General features: G+C 33.3%; 2 protein-coding genes across 2 annotated transcripts; one reads left to right on the forward strand and one right to left on the reverse strand.

Annotated features, from left to right (window-relative positions):
* The first annotated feature begins 4,143 nt into the window (after window positions 1-4,143).
* Window positions 4,144-13,544, forward strand: LOC133672771 (mechanosensitive ion channel protein 2, chloroplastic). The gene is made up of 13 exons (XM_062093300.1): window positions 4,144-4,402; window positions 4,483-4,536; window positions 4,632-4,792; window positions 4,866-4,989; window positions 5,081-5,178; window positions 5,302-5,415; window positions 5,755-5,815; window positions 8,702-8,851; window positions 9,062-9,172; window positions 9,431-9,598; window positions 9,710-9,823; window positions 11,063-11,119; window positions 12,257-13,544. The coding sequence occupies exons 1-13, from the start codon at window positions 4,313-4,315 to the stop codon at window positions 13,223-13,225; spliced, it is 2,271 nt and encodes a 756-aa protein (XP_061949284.1). The 5' UTR covers window positions 4,144-4,312; the 3' UTR covers window positions 13,226-13,544.
* Window positions 13,545-14,006: 462 nt separating this feature from the next.
* On the reverse strand, window positions 14,007-17,998 carry LOC133672773 (O-fucosyltransferase 39). The gene is made up of 10 exons (XM_062093301.1): window positions 17,626-17,998; window positions 17,476-17,538; window positions 17,287-17,371; window positions 17,093-17,163; window positions 16,919-17,007; window positions 16,627-16,830; window positions 15,830-16,097; window positions 15,430-15,657; window positions 15,139-15,336; window positions 14,007-14,340 (listed from the first exon to the last, which is right to left on the reverse strand). The coding sequence occupies exons 1-10, from the start codon at window positions 17,728-17,730 to the stop codon at window positions 14,131-14,133; spliced, it is 1,521 nt and encodes a 506-aa protein (XP_061949285.1). The 5' UTR covers window positions 17,731-17,998; the 3' UTR covers window positions 14,007-14,130.
* Window positions 17,999-19,979: the final 1,981 nt, after the last annotated feature.

The following is a 19,979-nucleotide window of genomic DNA, read 5'->3' on the forward strand; positions in this document are numbered from 1 at the left end:
GTTTATTGAATAAATATTTTTTATTTTCAAACAAATTTAATATATATATTAACGATTATAAACATATGTAAAAAATTAAGAGCATAAATTGAATTATCTTTCGATCTTTCATAATTAATAGCTAGGATATATATATATATATATATATATATAACTCTAAAAAAAAGATACTAGAAGATTTTCACCTACATTATCCTATTATGAACCATTTTTAATTTAACATTTCTTTACATGCAACGTGAAATAAAATAAAAATACAGATATGAATTAAAATTTTATAATCTTTTTAATAAATCTTGTCTTTTTTAATACTCTTAGTGTTTGTCTAAAGGAGTAACAAGTAACTTAAGAAAATAACTAAACATAACCTATAGAAAAATAATATTTTTTTAATTATCAATTTAATAATTTGTTGAGTTTTGATGTTATTTAATTATTTTTAGATCTTAATATTTATGCTTTTTTATTAACTTGTTTTAAAATCTTTATAGAGTTTTGACAGTCCAGGTAATTAATAATTAGTATAAATACATGTAACTCTTAAAAATAACAATAGTAGCAAACTTCACATATATAAATTTCATGAAATAAAATAATTCAATACTCAAAGATATCAAACACCTCATAATTAATTATGTAAAAACAACCCTTGAAAACAAATATCTAAATGATGGTCTCATTATCCATCGTTGTTCAGCTTTCTCCTGCATTTAAAATCTATATAACTGAAATAAAATGATTGCGACAATGAATAAGTGTTTTATAAATATTTTATAAATACATATATGAATAGATGTTTTATAAATATTTTTTAATTAATATCGCCTCGTTTGGTATTATTTTTGTTTGTCCCATAGAAAAGGACAGCAACCAAGGATAACCTATAACAAATTAATTAAGGTTCCATTTAATGATTTGACAATTCTGATGCTATTTAATTATTTTTTTATTTTACTACTTCGTGTTTGTTATTGGCTTGTTTTAGAGTCTTGACCAGAATAAATAAAAAAAACAACTCAGTTATTGTAATGCAGACTGCACTGTGCAGTCTACCTGTTAAATTTAGGACATGTGTTATGAAAATTGATAGTTAAATAGAAAAACATTCAACATTAACAAATTAAATTAAACAAAAAAAATTAATTAAAAAAAATTCAAGTTAACTTGTCAAATCAGGTTAACCTGTTAAACCCGGGATCCATGTCATGAAAGTTTGATAATAAAATAAAAACAAAATTAACATTAACAAACTAAATTAAATAAAAAAAATTCATTAAAAAACAAAGAAAAAAGAAAAAAACTCGGAAAATATTAAAAAACAAAAAAAAATTATAAAAAAAACTGTTCAACCAAAAAATTTAAAATAAAGGCATTAGTGTGAAAAAAACAAAAAATAAATAAATCATCAGTGTTTTATTATGGACTGTATTATACAATCCATCATAAAATCATAAAACACTGATGCATTTTAGTATATGTTAAAATAGTAAAATAAAATACTAATATAGCCTGTGATGTTTATCCACTTAAAATGTCATGTTTTAAAAATTTAAGAGGAGATTCCCAAGGAAGTGAAAAAGACCATCGCAAAAAAAAAAATAAAAAAAAAAAAATAAATATATATATATATATATATATATATATATATATATATATATATATATGAAATGACCAACCACGAGCTAGAAAGGTAAAGGAAATGACTGGTCACGTAAACAAGCCAAATATAGAACGAAAACAGAACCATGGTAAAATGGTCCACGTGCCAGAAGGCAAGAGCGTGCTTTGCTTTAAAATTTGTTTGGTTGACTGACGTTTCACACAGTGGAACATGATCGACATCTCAGGGGAATAATGTCTGAATAGCTGTCATTTATGATATATTTTTTAATCGATTTTAGTATAAATGATGAAACAATAATCCTTTACTTGTCTCGGAAGAATACGGAGGGCATTATTATTTATACTAAAAATAAATCATTCACTTGTTGGATGATCATCATGGATAATTAATAGTTATTCATTTTATAAATCAATTAGAAAAAAAGAAATTAACCATAGCTTCTCAAGATCAATCATTAAAAATAACCAAGTTTAAAAGTATCTCTAACAAGAAATCTAAATAAAAAACAAAATATAAAAAATTATACTTTTAACTTTTACTTAGCCATTTCTTCATTCCAATGCTTCATGCAAGTAAATAATTATTTTAGTTATTTCTCATGTGAAAAGCCATTTTCACATTTCCATGTAGAAACGATAAAAGCAAATAATTGTTGATTAATGACTATTTTTATAGTCATTGGTCAATAGTTTATTTTTTTTCCTTTAAAAGCAGGAGTAAAGAACTTGTAAATTTTGTATTGTACCTCACCTTTCTCTTAAATTTAAAAAAATAAAAATCAATTATTCTCCGGTTAATTAATAAGATTGATTGTGTTAATTAGCTAAAATTAAAAGTTATGCTTGTTTAAAAGCTTTTTCTATTTTCTCTTTTATATCTCTTGATTTTTTAGATATTTTGTTGTTAATTTGATATTTGTGATTAAATTTTTAACAGTAATATATAAAATTAAAAATATTAATATAAATAAAATTTAAATTGTATCTTTTAACTTTCATATTATTTCATTAATTTTATATTACTTTTATAAATGACTCATATTAATTATATAATTAATAACATCATAATTATATTACATATAAAATATCTAAATTTGTTATATAATTATATTAATAACATCATGATTTAACATGAAATATATTAAAATATAATTGGCTTTTCTATATAGCCTTTTATCATTGGAATGCACCTAATTAAAAAATTTATATTTACATTATTCAAAAAGTTATTTTTTTCATTTGGCTATTAAATATAATATTTTTTATTGGAGATGCTTTGATGGTCTTAAATTCTTCAATTAAGTTCTATGTAGAATATAACTCTTCAGCAGATAACTCACTCAAAATTCAAAAAAACTAAGATCAGTCATATATATATATATATATATAATTTATTTCAATAATTTATTCATAGTTTTTTGCTGTCCTTTTGGTTTTTTTATTGTGGTTTATAGCTTTCTTTTCATTTCTTTCCCTGTTTTTTTTTTGTTTTTTTGTGTTCTTTTCCGGTTTGTATTTTTGATACTATCCCTTTCTTTCACTCTCAATTTATTAAAAACAAGTTTAGGACCCACATCACGCTTTGATTAACGAGATTACTATCTATATATCCGCTTATAATTAAGTTTTTAATTGCATTTTTTTTTTGCTAGAAAAAAAAAACATATCAATTAAAAGATCCATGATTAATCATAACGAACTACCATCAAAATTATTTGTCATATCAATCCATTAAAATGAAAGTTAAGATAATTTAAGTAATTAAATATTTTTTTTATTGAGAAATTTGATATTATAAAAAAAATAATATATACTTGTTATTTGGAAGAACAATTATTATAAGAATAGAAAACAATTAAAAAAAAGTTATATTTTTAAGATAGTATTCTCTCCTATCATATTTGAATAATATCTTTTATTACATTGATGATGTAAAGCTTTTAGCTTTGATAATTTTATTTATTTATTGGAGAGTGTGGTTGTGATTGCTTTTTAAAATATTTATAGTGCTGAAATATATTAAAATAATATTTTTTTATTTTTTTAATTTTTTTTAAATCACCACATCAAAACAATTAAAAATATATAAAAAATTATTTTTTAATAAAAAAATAATATTTGAATTTTAGAAAATTACAGTGCAACGCTTTCATAACTTCATTGCTTTTGTTTTTGCATTCGTGTTATGTATTATTTTTCTAACCCATGAATTTAAGTATATATTTCATTAATCAATAGATATAGCTTAATTTAAATGAATAGAGCATGAAAAAATAATTATCAAAAAAATAAAAACCCAATGATTGTTTTTTATAGTAAATCCCATATTTTAATATTTTTTTCGCGGAGGAGAACGCACGTATTTGTTGTTTTATTTTATTTTATTTAAAAAAATCGGGGCTTACAGCCCAAATTAAACGCACGTATTTGTTGCGCGGAAAAAAAAGGTTTTCAAGGCCTGAGATTCTCCTCTTATTCGTATATATATAATATATTATTCTTCCACTCTCTGTTTTTTTCTTTTCTTTTATTTTTTTAAAAAATGCACGAAACTCTATTTTTCTGAAGTGGTATTTTTCATCTGGGGAATATGCTTGAAATTCCGTAGTCCTCCTCCTCCTCCACACCCCCCCCTTTTTTTTTCCCAAGAAAAAATCAATCTGAACTTCGGAATTTTTGAGGCAACAAAATGGCTATTTCTGGTTCCTTGCAATTTTCCCATGATTTGGGGTTTTGCAAGAACCAGCCCTCAAACAACAATCATAATCAATTTTTTAAGGTGCTCTTTCTTTTCCTTTCCTTTCTTCTTACCCTTTTTTTGTTGTTGTTGTTGTTTCATCTTCTTCCTTCTTCTTTCAGAGTATATTATTAGGGAAGGGCAAGGTTCCTTTATTAAGCAACACCTCCCTCAAGGTAATTATTTCTTAATGTATTCTTTTTATTGATGCTGTTGCTAATTTTAGGGTTTTTTTTTGGATATTGGATGATTATTTTTTTTGCTGCTGTAGTTTCGGCTCCACGATTGTCGCCGACTGTTGCAAAGGCCAATCTATACTGTATCATTAAATAGAAGTAATAATAAGAAAACTTTTAGATGCCGTTCTTTTTTGGTGCCACGCCAAGCCCTTGAACTTCCTGCTGTGAAGGCTGCTTCCGTGACGTTGACGAGGTAGTCTTCTTTCTTTCAGTGGCTTATGCGTTGAGCTGATATCTTTGTTGATACTCTGTGTGTTATTATGCAGGTCCTTTAATGCTTTACAAACTAGTCCTCTCGTTTTTAAGTTAGCTCCAGCAGTTGGTATTATTGTATTTGCTGTATGGGGTCTGGGGCCGCTAATGCGTCAGAGCAGAAACTTGCTATTTCACGTATGTTTACCCTGTTTAAGTTTATGGCACTGTTTTGAGGTTATTGTTGTTCTGCGATTTTATTTTTGGTGTTTGCGTAATTATCTTGCAGAAAAGTGACAATAGTTGGAAAAAGAGTGGAACTTATTATGTGATGGCCTCATATATTCAGCCTTTGATGCTGTGGACTGGTGCGATACTTGTTTGCAGGTTTAACTAACTACCATCACCTTTTTAAAGTTGCAAGAAAAGTTGTGGATGTTCAGTCTTAAATGCACAACCTATTTTCCAATTATTGAATGTTGTAATTGATTACAATTTGGTTTCTTGCAGGGCACTGGATCCTGTTGTTTTGCCCACAGAAGCTAGTGAGGTTGTCAAGCAAAGGCTTTTGAATTTTGTAAGATCATTGTCGACAGTGCTCGCATTTGCTTATTGTTTATCAAGGTGACTATCATTCCCTTTTCCTTGCTATTCTTTTTTATATTGTTGGACAAGATCATCTCTCAACGTTGACTCGATAAACTGAAACCATGGAGGTCTTCACTTTATGGATTTGTTCTCATTTTTCTTTTACCAGGGTGACCTTTTACTCTCCACAGTCACAATAATTCTTCCATTATTGTAATCTAATCTGCTTTATATGACTAATTCATCTTGTTCTTCAGAGCTTTGTGATTTTCAAAGTGAAAATGTTTTGGCTCTTATTTAGGGCTAGCGTTTCCTTGCTAGATTGCTTATTGACAGTAGCATGAAAACTAAACATCAGCAAAAATTTCTTTGCAGCATGATTCAACAAGCTCAGAAGTTCTTCATGGTGTCCCCACAGCCTAGTGATGCAAGAACTGTATGTTTTGCATGCTAAAATATAGTTTTTTCTTTTTTCTTTTCTCTTTCATCTCTGAAATTTTATCATCATTTCTCTTTTGAATGGTCATCACTGGTTCATGGCTTTCTATGAGCAGATATCATTTTTTTCCTGATCTTTATGCCTCTCGAGTTATATTTCTGTAGATCTTGTTCTCAATTTTGGATTGTTATTGGCTTTAATTTTACTGCATACCTTATGGAGTAGGTTAAGCAATATTATAGTCTGGTTACATTATTTGTGATATGATATGGATTGCATTACCCTCAAGATGCAGGACAGCTTTAAGGGCTGTTCTGGATCTGACTTTCAGAGGCTGTTCAGGGCTGTGAACAGTGGCATGGACAGTAATTTTAGGGTTCAAGTTGATCTTTAGATGGTTAATAACTATAGAATTGATGGGGCTAGGATGTGTGGACTTTTGGGAATTCAATGGAGGCTTTTTGATGGTTGAAATATAGAATTTTTGTTGAACTATTAGAAGTCACACTAATAGGGTTCTTAGGAGTCACACCTAGTGATAGAAAACTCAATGTTTCACACCTAGGGTTATTAGGAGTCCCACATAAGGGAGATTGAGTCTTACAATCAAAAGCAAAATGCTGGAATTTTATTAATAAAATGATTCTCTATTGAACATTGCATAACCTTTATATAGAGTTTATAGTACTCTTTAAGTCGAACGAGGACTAATTTTTCTATATAAGAAAATACCAATAGTCTATCTAGAATAAAAAAACCTGCAAGGAGAAAAATCAGACCTTGAAGTTTTGAAGTGTCATTGTAAAAACCACACCTTCCATACCTCATCTCATAGCCTGAAGCCACTCCCTTGACTTGATACCACTACTCTATGCCATAAGTTTTACAGCGAGGAAAGCATGATGCCTTTCTCTATAATCAAATCACCAAACTTGTGGAAGAAGGAAGTCAATGTGATTGACATGTACAATTCGCTCGTCTCTGTCTTGAGCATTCTTGATGCTGTGCTCTTGTTCCTTCATGGTGTCTACTGTCTTTGGCGTGTCAATCTCTGACACCTTCCTAATGATGTCCCCTGAATTTCTTTCCTACATAGTGATTTTCAGTTTCTATTTGCCGAACCCTCTCATCAGACCTTCCTGCATTCCTTTATACTGTTTCTACCTTCTTTTCATGGCCCTTAGGTTGCTGGAATTGTTGTTCATGCTGAAGAGTTGGCTTCACAGGTTTTGCTTCCAAAAGTTTCTGACTTTTTATGCTAGGGCTTTCTTTCTCAGCATGCAGTTCCATCTTTATTGTTGGTTATATTGGCTGCTCCACTTGTTGGTTTAGCCTTTCAACTCTCAGATTTGATTTTTGTGTAGGATTTATAACATCCATGGTTTGTTCTTAGTATTACCGTACATTCTCAAAAGTCAAAACACTAAGAGTCGAATAAATGTAATATCCAACTTCCAACCTTCAACCATTACTGTAGCCACAGCGTCCTTGGAGCAAAGCTCTAGCTATCATAGCATTTTTATAATACCTAAAATTAGCGAATGCTAACGCTTCAAATATGATTATAAAGTCCACACAGCCATACTGATTGAATACTTGACTTAGCTCCTCTCTATAATATGATACAACATGTGAGATTGTCTAATCATCAAAAGTGAGCTCAACTCATTATTAGCCTCTAGTACTTCTCTCTTAATTGAGTCATAAGGATTTCTGTATGTCCAATAAGTATAGGATACGTATTCTCTCCTCCAAAACTTCTGTTGGGAAACAAAATAGCTTCTCTTGAATATAACCAAACCAAACTACAGGTTAACTTCAACAAGAAAACAACCAGTTTCAGCAATATAAACCTGGCAACAATGATGAAAAAAACAGATGTATAACTTCAGCAAATTGAACAATGTCTACATAGCGATCAAGGGATTAGGATGCAGGAAAACTCCTTTCCACTCAATTCTAAAATTGCAGGCAGAGAATTGAATCGAATCGAAATATCAATTGAGGTGTGCAGTGGGGTTTGAGGTTTTGCTTTGATACCAACTGAAGTAGGACTGCTTTGGGGGCTGCTATGGATCTGACTTTCTGAGACTGTTTAGGAACGTGAACAGTAGTTTTAGGGTTTGAGTTGGTCTTTAGATGGTTAATAGCCATATGATTGATGGGGATTAAAAGTGTGGATTCCATACATAAAGGGAGATCGAGTCACACAATCAAAAGCAAATTGTTGGATTTTATTCACAAACTAATTCTACTGAACATTGCATAACACCTTTATATGGAGTTGCTAGTATCCCAAGTTCGATGAGGACTTATTTTCTTATATATATATATATATAAAAAAAAAAAATACTAATAGTCTATTTAGAACATGAAAAACCTAATAAAGCTAATAAATCTTTATGACTACTAAATAGAAAATAGAAAATAAAACCTAGACTTAGACAATTATTCTGGATTTTCCAGCAAATCTTGAAATTACAGATACTTTTATCTGCAAAATGACAAATTTTGCTTCCTGTCTGCACCACCTAAGTGTTCATAGGTACATAATATCCTTCTTATTGGCAAATTGACATTCTTCAAAAGTGCTTAGCATTGTTGATTGCACAAAGTAGAGCCATGCAAAAAATTTCTACTTGTTTATTCACACTGATCATATAACCTTCTGATCTTCTTTCAATTGGATGTCAATTAGATCAGGCACCCATATCTACAATTTCCCCACCTAGTTAATAAGCACTTTTGAATATGTATTCATCCTCAGTTTTCTTTTTCATTATATCTTTATTTTCTTTCTGGCCAGACAACTGAACTGTTACATACACATATTTCTTAGCGAGTTCTTGTTTACAAGTAAAGATATGTTTGCATTTTGGACAGATGGGTTTCCAATTTGCTGGGAGAGCTGTATACTCTGCAGTGTGGGTAGCTGCTGTTTCACTATTCATGGAGTTGCTGGGTTTCTCTACCCAGAAGTGGCTCACTGCTGGAGGTCTTGGGACAGTATTGCTGACTCTTGCTGGTCGTGAGGTGCGATGAAGAGTTCGTCCTTTTTATTCATCCTGTCTTTTAATGTTTCTGGACTTCAAGTTAATTCATTTTTCTGTGTATAGCCTCTGGCAGCAACCTCGTTTTCTCTCTCCTTATTTTAACAAATTATATTTTTATTCATTCTGTAGCTAAATAGCATGCAGGTTCATTTTCTTCAAGGTCTGACTTTTATATTGTTCATTGTTCCAGATATTCACAAATTTCCTCTCCAGTGCAATGATTCATGCAACTCGGCCTTTTGTTGTGAATGAGTGGATTCAAACAAAAATTGAAGGTTATGAAGTTTCTGGCACTGTTGAGGTTTGTACATGAGAACACATCTCTTTGAAGTTTGAAGAAGCTGCAAGAAAGTAAAATGAAAAAATAACATGTAAATTTGGGATATTGTGCTTCAAATCTGTAAATGGACCCCTAGGTGCACGTTATTTCCAACGATATAAAAATATTAGTAAAGGTCTTTTTATATTTTTGCCAGACAACTGAGAATCTAGTATTGCTTTGACATTGCTAATGATGGCAATGCCTTATGTGCTCCTTCCCCTTTCTCATTCTCTGCAGCATGTGGGTTGGTGGTCACCAACAATTGTCAGAGGTGAAGATCGTGAAGCAGTTCATATTCCAAATCACAAGTTCACAGTGAACGTTGTTAGAAATCTCAGTCAAAAGACTCATTGGCGTATTAAAACCCACCTGGCCATTAGTCATTTGGATGCTCATAAGATTAATGTGAGGAGAACATTATCTTTTCATCCATAATGACTTTTACCCTTTCAACCATTTAAATTCTATTTGACATTTCCTCTGTAGCCACTTTGTTCAGTGCTTCTCTCTGTGCAGAATATTGTTGCTGATATGCGCAAAGTCCTGGCCAAGAATCCTCAAGTTGAGCAGCAGAGGTTGCATAGAAGAATATTTTTGGACAATATCAATCCTGAAAATCAGGCTCTCCTGGTTAGTGCTTTATCTTACAAAGGAATGCTTATAAAAATCCAACTCCCATCTCACTTTAATTAAGGTCCATTTTTCAAATTTAGGTATGGCCCCAAGTTATTGGCCCATGTCATGAATCAAAATGTTAATTTTGCATGTTTAATTTGAATATCCTATATCCCAATCCTATTTACATGTGAAAAAGAATTTAACTTTTATCAACCAATTAAGGACAGTTATTGCACTTTCATAAAAGATGCATTTGTCAAAGGAGTTATTGCACTTTCATAAAAGATGCATTTGTCAAAGGAACTATCTTAAAGGGGCATGTAGGCCAGGTCATGTATTTTTGCTAGTTTAAGGAATTTTGCTTTGAGAGCAGTAAAAGTGTCCAGTTAATCATTTTTTTATTTTCTGTATTCTGATTTATAGGTAATTGATATATATCTGCTTATGTTGCTGATATTTTACTGTCTGTGCAGTATTTTTTTGAGTTTTTCATTTCCAAAAAAAATTATGAATGCAGTTGATCTGTTAAGTTATCAAAACATGCAGAGATTTGAGGCATTTAATGACTATGAATTGCCAAGTGTCATTTTTCCTCCCTGAGTATCTGTGCTAGGAAAATGCATGTGCATCCAAAAAGCAGCCTAAAGCCCAATTTTAATGCATGTTTCATTCCAGATTGGTAATATTGAGGAAAAAGTTTAAAGAATAAGTCAATTGTTTTGAGCATAATGGAAGTTGACACAATTCCTTGAATTTTTTTCATTCTCAATATTTGACTATAAATCTTTGAGGTAAAGATGCTAGGGAAATAATTATGTTTTGTGGAGTTAAATTTAGGAATGTAAATGAGAGGCCATTTTCTTGCCTTGACAGTTCTTGGGCTGCTTGTATGCGTTGAGTATTGAGGCCATTTGTTTCTTTTTCATTTTTCTAAATACAGAATGATAGCAGTGATAAAATTTTTTATAAAAGACAATATGTTGGCTTCATGCTTTTTATCATTTGCACTGGAAAAATGATGAGAAATTTACAGTTGTACTTGGGAAACAAGAGCTTAGGCTCAAATTTCCCCATGCTAGTTCATGAATATGTGCAGCATGCTTTTTTTTTTTTTTTTTGAGGGGGGTGGGTGAATGCACCATATGCACTCAATAATTGTCAGTATTATGAATGCTTTAATTGAACAACTGAATGATTTAATGCAGGTTTCGTATATGCTTATCTGTGTCTGATCTGTGTTGTATTTTACAGATCTTAGTGTCCTGTTTTGTGAAGACATCACATCATGAAGAATACCTTTGTGTGAAGGTAAAGATTTTATACTTACCCCCTAGCACTACCCTATCTTGATTAATATAGCCCACAGTAAACTTTGCTATGTAGATACGTTATGAATAATTAATAATGGTACTGATGTCGTGCATTTTGTATGTTTTTGTATATGAAGAGGTAGAAAACCACCCTCCAAAAAAAAAAAAAAAAAAGGAGCTCTCCCAGACTTATTTATGCTTTCTGTCACAAATCCTTTTCCAGACTTTCTGGATAAAGCCTTTGAAGACCTTTTTGGCCTATGATACTGTGGAAAACCATTCATATCATGCTTGCTTTGTGTTGATGCACTGTTGGTTGGGTATTTTCAGTCATCCAACCTGAACTTGTTGGTGTCTTGTTTGTGTGCTTGGCGCAACATGAGAGACTAATGTTGCCACACAATCATCCATTCTTTCCACCCTTTTAACAACAGCAAACGAGGAAAATGCATGCTAACTTCTTCTCACGAAATTTGTCATAATTCCTTTTATTTCAATTTTTAATCTTCCATAGAAATATAGTTACACAAACTTGTAAATATGCTTGATATGATAACCTTGTACAGGCTGATGTGCATGCAGGTGTTAGCATAAATATGTGAATATATCCAGATATTTAGAAGTCATCATGTCCAACAATAGAACTTAGATTTTGTAATTATATTTGAGAAAGCTCGTATATGGAACTTCAAAGATTTATGCGGAAGCTCCCTAAATAAGGACACTTCTATTAAAAAATTATCTAGTCATCATTCTACTGAACTTCCCATATTAAAAGCATGGCCTATAAGATGCCAATGAACTGTAGCTCAATCGGCATCTCGGCATCTTTTGACTCCTTTTGCTGCTTTTTGATTGACTTTCCTCAACTTTGTTAAAGAAAAGAAAGCAAGGCAGGAAAAAAAAACAAAGAAAACGAAGCTCACTGTCCTCTACAAAGTTTGGGTTCAAGTCTCCCCATGATCAATAAAAGCTTCATTTCATTCATTTTCATGGGCTGGAAGGAGCTCCATCATTTTTAATCAAATGCAGATCTGCACCTCTTTTTTTTATTTTGGGTAGATAATGCATGTCTTATCTGAATTTTGCATATGGAAGACAAGGCTTATCTTAAATGCATTGTTCACTGAAACAGGAAGCTATACTTTTGGATTTACTAAGGGTTATCAGCCATCATAGGGCCCGACTCGCTACGCCAATCCGTACAATACAGAAAATATACAGCGACACCAGTGACACCGATATAGAAAATGTTCCTTTCACAGATTCCATCTATAACCATGGAGGAGTGGCATCAAAACGTCCTTTACTACTGATTGAACCTTCTTATAGAATCAATGGAGAAGATAAAGCAAAATCACAAGCTCGTTCGGGCCGTGTAACTGGAGAAAAAGACAGTAAGGTAACTGGAGAGAAAGACAGTAAGACCATATCAAGGCTTACAAGTGACACCAAAGCAGGAACAAACACAAAGTCTGACTCGAGGGCAAAAGAAACACCAAAATCTGACTCGAAGGGAGATGCTAATAGTGGTGAAACACCAAATTCAGATGCCAAGGTGCACACAAAGTCTACAACAGTATCCGCATCTCATTCCAGGGTCGATGACAAAATGACAGTGAAATCCCCACCAACTTCTGTCCTTAAGACAAATTCAAATGCTACAGAAGCATCAGGATTGGGATCCAAAGCAGCAGGATCAGTTTCTGACAATTTGAATAAAAATAAAACATCAGATGCGAAATCTAAGACTACTAGTCCTGCAAATGTAAGCCAGAATAGCAAGGTAACTGCAGTTAACTCACAGGAAGCCAGTACTGAAAAAGCAGCTGGATTGAAGGAATCTTCCCAGTCAAAACAGGAGAAAAGGTCAGTTTCTCAGCCATCATCATCTAGATCTGCATTGGAGGAAAATATAGTTCTTGGTGTTGCTTTGGAGGGTTCAAAGAGAACACTTCCTATCGATGAAGACATAGCCTCTCATCCAACTCCACCAGAGGAAAAGGAGATGGCTGCTGCATCCCAAAATGGAACCGGATCTCCAACCACTGTGAAGGATAGGAGAGATGGTCCACCCCCAACTCCAACATCCGGGGATCAGTAAGATCATTTTTGTTGATCTCTGCAGATGCCCTAACTTTTGCTCCTTAGAACTGCACAATTTGGCCAGGAAACCCCATATCAAGTCGTGGCATCTATGAAAGCTCTTGGGGCATCGTACATGTGCTTTAACATTCTTCATAACAAATGCGGTCCGATTATACTGCCTGGTTCGCTTCACAACAAAATTAGGCGATGTAGATTTGTATATTTTCATAGCTTTGACTAGTTGTCAAAATTGATCCAATTTGACTCCAAATCATTTGAGGCTGTCCTGTTACATTTGTTGCTATATCAATCAATTGGTACTCAGAGTCGGTACTCGTTCTCGTGTGCCTGTCTTGTTTCCTTTAAATTCACCAAGATTGACTGAAATACAGTACCACGCCCGCTGTACTCAATTGGGACTAACATTATTGTTTTAGTTGTTAAGTGCTAGCTGCTGTACCCCGATGCGCAGACAAGATCAGCTTGTTAGGGACCAGCAAGAATGGTCTCCGGCGTGAAATCTGAATCCAGCCATAAAGAAAGAAATCCGAACCAGGACATGGTCTCTGCAAATGTAATAATATTTCACTAAAGACAAGTTTTTTTTCGAATGGATGCGGAGTGAATACAGCTGTTAACAATTGAATGATGGATAGAAACACTTCTGGTCCTGATATCCCTATCCAGAAACCAGAACCAACCAAGAATCTGACAAAAACATAGTTCTCTGAAATCCACTTCCATTTTAATACAACCAATTTCCACTCACGAATATGCTACAAGGGTACTAAAATTCATTGGAGAAAAAAGAAATTCATGTTTATTTATGGTGTCAATACTACAGGGCACAAGCCACAAACAATAGTTGCGGTGATAAATCAATAGAACACACATGGTTTGATATCCTTCACATAAATCACATCAAGCATAGCACATGCAATCAGGAGCAGGATAAGTATAAATAGATTGCTTTGGTTTTCTTAGCCTGATCTGCCCTTGTCTGTTTTCATGCCCTTCAACGACCGCTTGCTGGAAGTCTGTCCAACTAATGGTTTTGTTAAGGAACAGTTGGCCTAACAAAGCCATATTTGGCCTTATGGTCTTCAAGTTTTTATAAGTCCGATGTCCAACCTGTTGGCATCACAAAATTTTTCATTATGTAAACTTTCACAGAAGAATTTTACTGGCATGCGATCAAGCTGCAATTGATTAATACAATAAAGAACCCCTTTCAACCTTTTTCTTTTTTTCATAAAAATGTAAAGTCAGTAGCGGGCTAGGATAAGTAGGATATACATCGGAGAAATAAATCTATTCTCCCATATCTATTTATTAGTTCAACTCAAGTATGTTATCATATTGTAAACAAGGAAGTTGAAAGACAGACATCGAAACAAAACTAAACTCCTCCTAACTACCAATATCTTTTGATAGCCTAACTGTTACCTCAAAGGTGTTCAAAGTGTTTTGAGTTATTCTCATATCTAAATGAATGTGAAACCCGAGTTTATCTTGTTTTAGTTCTTAGCAGTGGGTGCAGAGCAAAAATACTAGTCCTAACCTGAAGTATCAAAAAGAGTTCAACCAAATAGGATTTGGTTAGGCAACATTACTCATTGAATAATGCTAGCACCAGACACACTAACACCTTTACTAATACTTCCACTAACTGACGTGCCAGTTTGTGATAAATGCTAGATTAATTCATTTATTTCAATAATGGCAAGCATCACATTAAACATTAAGAAAAAAAAATCTTTGATTATAGATGCCACGTCCATAGTATTACTCCTCATTTTGGTTCAAGATGAAACTAGAGCAGTGAGGTGCAGAGCACATAACATTAGCTCAACTCAATGTTTAGAAGTCTAGCCATGCTGTGCGATGCGCTGTAAAATTAACGTGCACAAACCAGCTAGGAAGACTCACCAGAGCATTGTGCATATTTCCTGGAGAAGCAGAGACGAAGATGTCACTGTGCAAGCCAACATAGTAGTCAACTGCAGCTAACAGAGAAGCCTTTCCTTTGATCTGTGATCGTTCCTCTGAAGAGGCAAGACTTTTTTTGTCTTCCATTAGTGGAAACAATTTTCGTAAAGTTGAAATCCTAGCTTCTCCACCATAAACCTGAGAAAACAGGGCCATTCACAGAATCATAATTATCCTTTTCAATGTCTATATAGGAGTGCTATCAAATCCAAACTAGTAAATCTAAAAGACCTTATGGGAAGCTAGATATAGACGAGTGCTATTGTCAAAACCCAAAGCTGCTAGCAGCAACCCGATCTCTTCTGGAGTCAATGGACAGCGCCCCTGACTCCTCAACTCTTCATCAGTGAATTGGGAGTTAAGGACTCTTCCCTGCCAAATCACTTGTCGGTATTTGGCCAGAGCCAACTTTTCAGCTTTTCCCCCACCAAAATCACAGGCTGAATGAGCAGCCATATCCTGCCAGGTAATAAGGTTAGCCAGGGGTACATAAACAAAGGGATGCATGCGCCCAAACAAAAACATTCTAAATTGATATTGCTAAAATGTGATGGGTCAATAACATTTAGAGAGTTACAAAAGCACAAACTTAACTTCAGCTGGTTTATATCAGAATTCGGTCATACCATACCTTGTCAAAACGAAGATGTAGCACAACAAACTTCCCTGCACTATCTTTATCAATCACATCAGTGGATTCCTGTAGGTAGCTGGCACCAGGTGCTCCATTCTTGTAAGGATGTCTGAGGCGACTGACAAGAGCATCTCCAAGTGCTCGAATATGTGGAACAAAAACTAATGCTTGAAAATTGACTTTACAACGTAGACGTTGGATGTCCATAGGCAAGTTATCAAAGGACAGGCGGTGAGAGAATGGGGAAACCGCAGCAATCCCGTAACTGGAACACACATGGAAGATCACTGATTATAGTTTTGTGAACTCAAAGAAAGAAGAATTTGTAGAATTGTGCTACTCAAGAAATAGTTCGAGTCACTGTTGCAAAAATTCACCCTATAAAATTATTGGGAACGCATGAATGTGGACTGGATAAAGGAAGTTTCGGCTACCAGTATACATGTAGATGCACATGTTTCACCACTAAAAATGAATGTTTTATACTCTAAACTCCATTTTCATTTGAAGAAGCCATTGCTTGGTGCAGATGGTAACAGTTATGGTTTGCAACTGCAATGAAGTGTGGTTAAGTCTAGGGAGCAGCACTTCCATGCAAAAATGCTGAAGTAACTGTTACCATCTCCTCATGTTCTCAGGTCAGTAAGAATATGTATATAGGGAGCTGGCTTGCTTCTTAAAAAGTGTGAGAGATATTAGACAGATAGTAGCATGTTGAGACCAGAAATCCTGGATGAAAAATGTAAAGAACAACTTAAATGTACACTTAAAGAAAAAGGTACAGGTATACCAACCTCTGCAGCACAGGCGAGACATTCTCTAGATACCAGTTAGCTGAAGCATGGACAGGTGCCATCTTAATTCGGGTAGCTCGAATAGCTATGGCATAATACTCCCTCGTGCTCCAGGAGAATTCATCAGGTAGTTCTTTAACTATAGAAATGTCATCCTTTAAGACATTAATAAAGTGATCCACATCAAATATATCCATGAAAGAGCTGCATAGAAAAGTATGCAACTTCAGAATAATGCCTTGTTGATCCGTGGTATAAAGAAACTCATACAAGCAAGAGTGTAAAACAATACCTTGAATCTTGCCAAACAGGATTGACTTCAAAATGTGGGATGACAAGTGTCGCATTGAGTATTTTAGCAACAGCAACCGCATCACATATCTATTGATAGTAGATTCATATTATGACTAACTGTACAAGCAGAAGCAAGAAAGCAAAACTAAATGGGGAAGAAAGGAGCACCTACCCCCATTCTTTGCTGGTTCAACCCTCCATCAAGAAACACTTGAAGATATCCCTCAGATTTCTCAGGTAACGCTGCTCAAAATAATGGACAAGTCAGCCAATCAAAATACAAACACGAAACACAAATCCCATGGGAGGAATTAATAGAATTACACAAATAAAACTCAAAGGGCTCTATGGGTCATCGATACTCACAAGGAGGGGAGTTTGTGGACTCAACACAAGGTCTCCATCCTTGATCATCCAAAGGAGTCCAGAGATCAGACTGCTTTTCATTTGACTACATAAAGGACATGTATGTGCATATATTTAGTAAAGTTAAAGACCCCTATATATAACTTATAACCAAGAAAAAAAAATGACAGTTAACTGTTTGTTACTTACAGTTGGAAGCTGCAAGGCACTCTTCAGCAGAGGTAGGTGCCTAGGTTTAGGAGCATTCCATTCCTGCAGTAAAGAGAATCAAAGGTAAGAACCAAACTTGAATACGAATAGGTGTTAATCACGGTCAATAAAACAAGAAAAGATTCCCACCGACAGGACAGGAGGAGAGGCATGAGCGAATGGAGAATAAAAGGCAGGAAAAATCAACAGCAAGAGGGCAGCAAGAACTCCCTTCGGTTGCAGCAGAAGCTTCATCGTCCCTATCTCCCACCTCAAGCTTCACCTCTCAGATCTCAAAACTGGGTTGTCTTTGCTTTTTGCTTGTCTTGGTCCTATCCCTCGTTGAGATTGAATGATCAAAACACTTAATGGTGGAGAGCAGAGGTAGCGCCCATTATCACAAGTAGAAGTAAGGAGTGCTACTTTGAGGTCTGTGCAAGGAATAAAGAAAGGAAAAGGCAAAACAATGAGAGTTAAGGCATCTCTCTCTCTCTCTCTCTCTCTCTCACATGGATAGTAGACACCTATACAACTACAAAGCTAGCTTTGGCTTGATTACAGACAAATGTCCTTCTCGCGGGCTCCACGCATATGAAAGGATAAATCACTTGTGTTCATTCACTGTTTCTTACAAACACTTTAATGGTCAATAAGATTTTATGATTTGAGTTCTAACTTTGTAGTTAACACTCTAATTTAATTTAATTTAAGTTGGTGTTAAGATGCGTATTGACCGTGTTTTTGCAGATATTTATTTTTTTTAGTTTTAAATCAAATTTTTATGCATTTTTTCTTGTTTTAATATCCTAATATTATAAATAATTTTTAAAAAAAATAAATATTATTTTTACATATTTTTAAGTAAAAAATACTTTGAAAAACAAAATCTATCACAATCTCTAATATGCTCTTGGAAGGTGTTTGGAATTACGGCTGGACCGTATTTTTAAATTATTTTTTTTTTATCTTTTGATTATACCAGAATTAAATTTTAAAAAATAAAAATAAAAATTTTTTTAATGTATTTTCAAGTAAAAATCATTTTCAAATGTAATATTTATCATACTTCTAAATAAGCACTCATTGATCTACTAACCAACCGCATTTTAAATTATAATTATGATAAAAAGCATTATTTTTTAAGTTTTTATACTATATATAATAATTTAAGATATGATTAACAGCATAAACAAACAAGCATTAAATACAAAAAATAAAAAGCTTTTATTTTAATTTTCATGAAGCTATCAGGTTAAACCTGATTTATTTTTTGATCTAAAAAACGAGCTATACATGCTTTTGAAATAACCAAAGTTTTATATTACATGCGGAGATCAAATCATGTTTTTCATTCTGTCCTCTTAATTTTTATTTTTATTTTTATTTTCCAATTCTTTTACTCTAAAGACTGGCTTTTGAGGTTACTTACTGGGTATTGGAAAGTGATCAGATTGGACCGTTGGGATTATTCAACCTTTTCCATCGATTAGTATATTCATAATTACTATACTTAAAAAAATATATTTCATATTCAATTTGCTTTCTTGTGAAAGGGAGCACCGACACCCTTATATGGTTGCGTGGTGGATGGTAGTGAAGGCAACTGGTGAGGTCATTCATTGATCTGGGCCCCATATATTTAGGACACCTTAGCAGTTAGCACCTCGCAGCTGGCTGCATCATGATATCTGTGATTCAAAGACCCACCCAGATCTAGACGGGTCAAGTTGGTGATCTTGGACCAAAAATAAAATAGGATCTTTTCTCGAAAAACAAAAAAAACAAAAAACGAAGAAGAAGAAGAATGGAGGGTAGATCATGAATTAGCCCGTCTAGTTTTTCAATATGGATTAATTTTTTTAAGTTTTAAAAATAATTAATTAATTCCTTGTCTATTTCATATCCTTTTCAAAAAAAAAAAATGTTTAAGAAAAGGAAAAGGTAAGGAATAGATGTTGATATATATAATTGTTTAAAAACTATTTGATATATATATGTATATCACCGACAAACTATATTATATAGATTTTTCCACAACAAATTAACCTATGTACTATTCCAATGCTATATACCATTATTTAGTCGGTGCATTTTACTAATTGCCATAAACAATATCAAATACGATATTTAAATAAAATCCTTAACCCAAATATTAAAATAATTCCAAAATCAATCCCTCTTTACGAATTTTGTAATTTAATTCACATGCTTATAATTTATATCAATTAATTAAGATTTCATATCACTTATTATTTTCTGCATTTAAAGGCCCTTTCCCCGTCCATGGCCATGGGGGCCTGACTTCTTCACACCTCATCATCAATTTTTCAGTATCAACGAGTATGCCATGGCAAAATAGTTATGGCAAATCAACTAAGTAATAGCACAGTATTAAAAACTTATAACTAAGAGATTTGTTTTCTCTGTAATCTTAAGTTCGAGCTCTGTGATTGCTCATATGATGACAACTAGAGGATTATATGGTTGTTAACTTCAGAACCCGT

This window comes from Populus nigra, chromosome 14 (assembly GCF_951802175.1).
Source record: "Populus nigra chromosome 14, ddPopNigr1.1, whole genome shotgun sequence".
Taxonomy (NCBI): Eukaryota; Viridiplantae; Streptophyta; class Magnoliopsida; order Malpighiales; family Salicaceae; genus Populus; species Populus nigra.

Bases quoted from the DNA above. Each gene is read 5' to 3' on its own strand.
- LOC133672773 (XM_062093301.1), bottom strand. From the start codon at position 17,730: ATGAAGCTTCTGCTGCAACCGAAGGGAGTTCTTGCTGCCCTCTTGCTG. The intron at 17,539-17,625 runs GTGGGAATCTTT...TCTTTACTGCAG, and splicing joins CCTCTCCTCCTGTCCTGTCG to GAATGGAATGCTCCTAAACC. The intron at 17,372-17,475 runs GTAAGTAACAAA...TCCTTTATGTAG, and splicing joins GTGCCTTGCAGCTTCCAACT to TCAAATGAAAAGCAGTCTGA.
- LOC133672771 (XM_062093300.1), top strand. From the start codon at position 4,313: ATGGCTATTTCTGGTTCCTTGCAATTTTCCCATGATTTGGGGTTTTGC. The intron at 4,537-4,631 runs GTAATTATTTCT...TTGCTGCTGTAG, and splicing joins TAAGCAACACCTCCCTCAAG to TTTCGGCTCCACGATTGTCG. The intron at 5,816-8,701 runs GTATGTTTTGCA...CATTTTGGACAG, and splicing joins AGCCTAGTGATGCAAGAACT to ATGGGTTTCCAATTTGCTGG.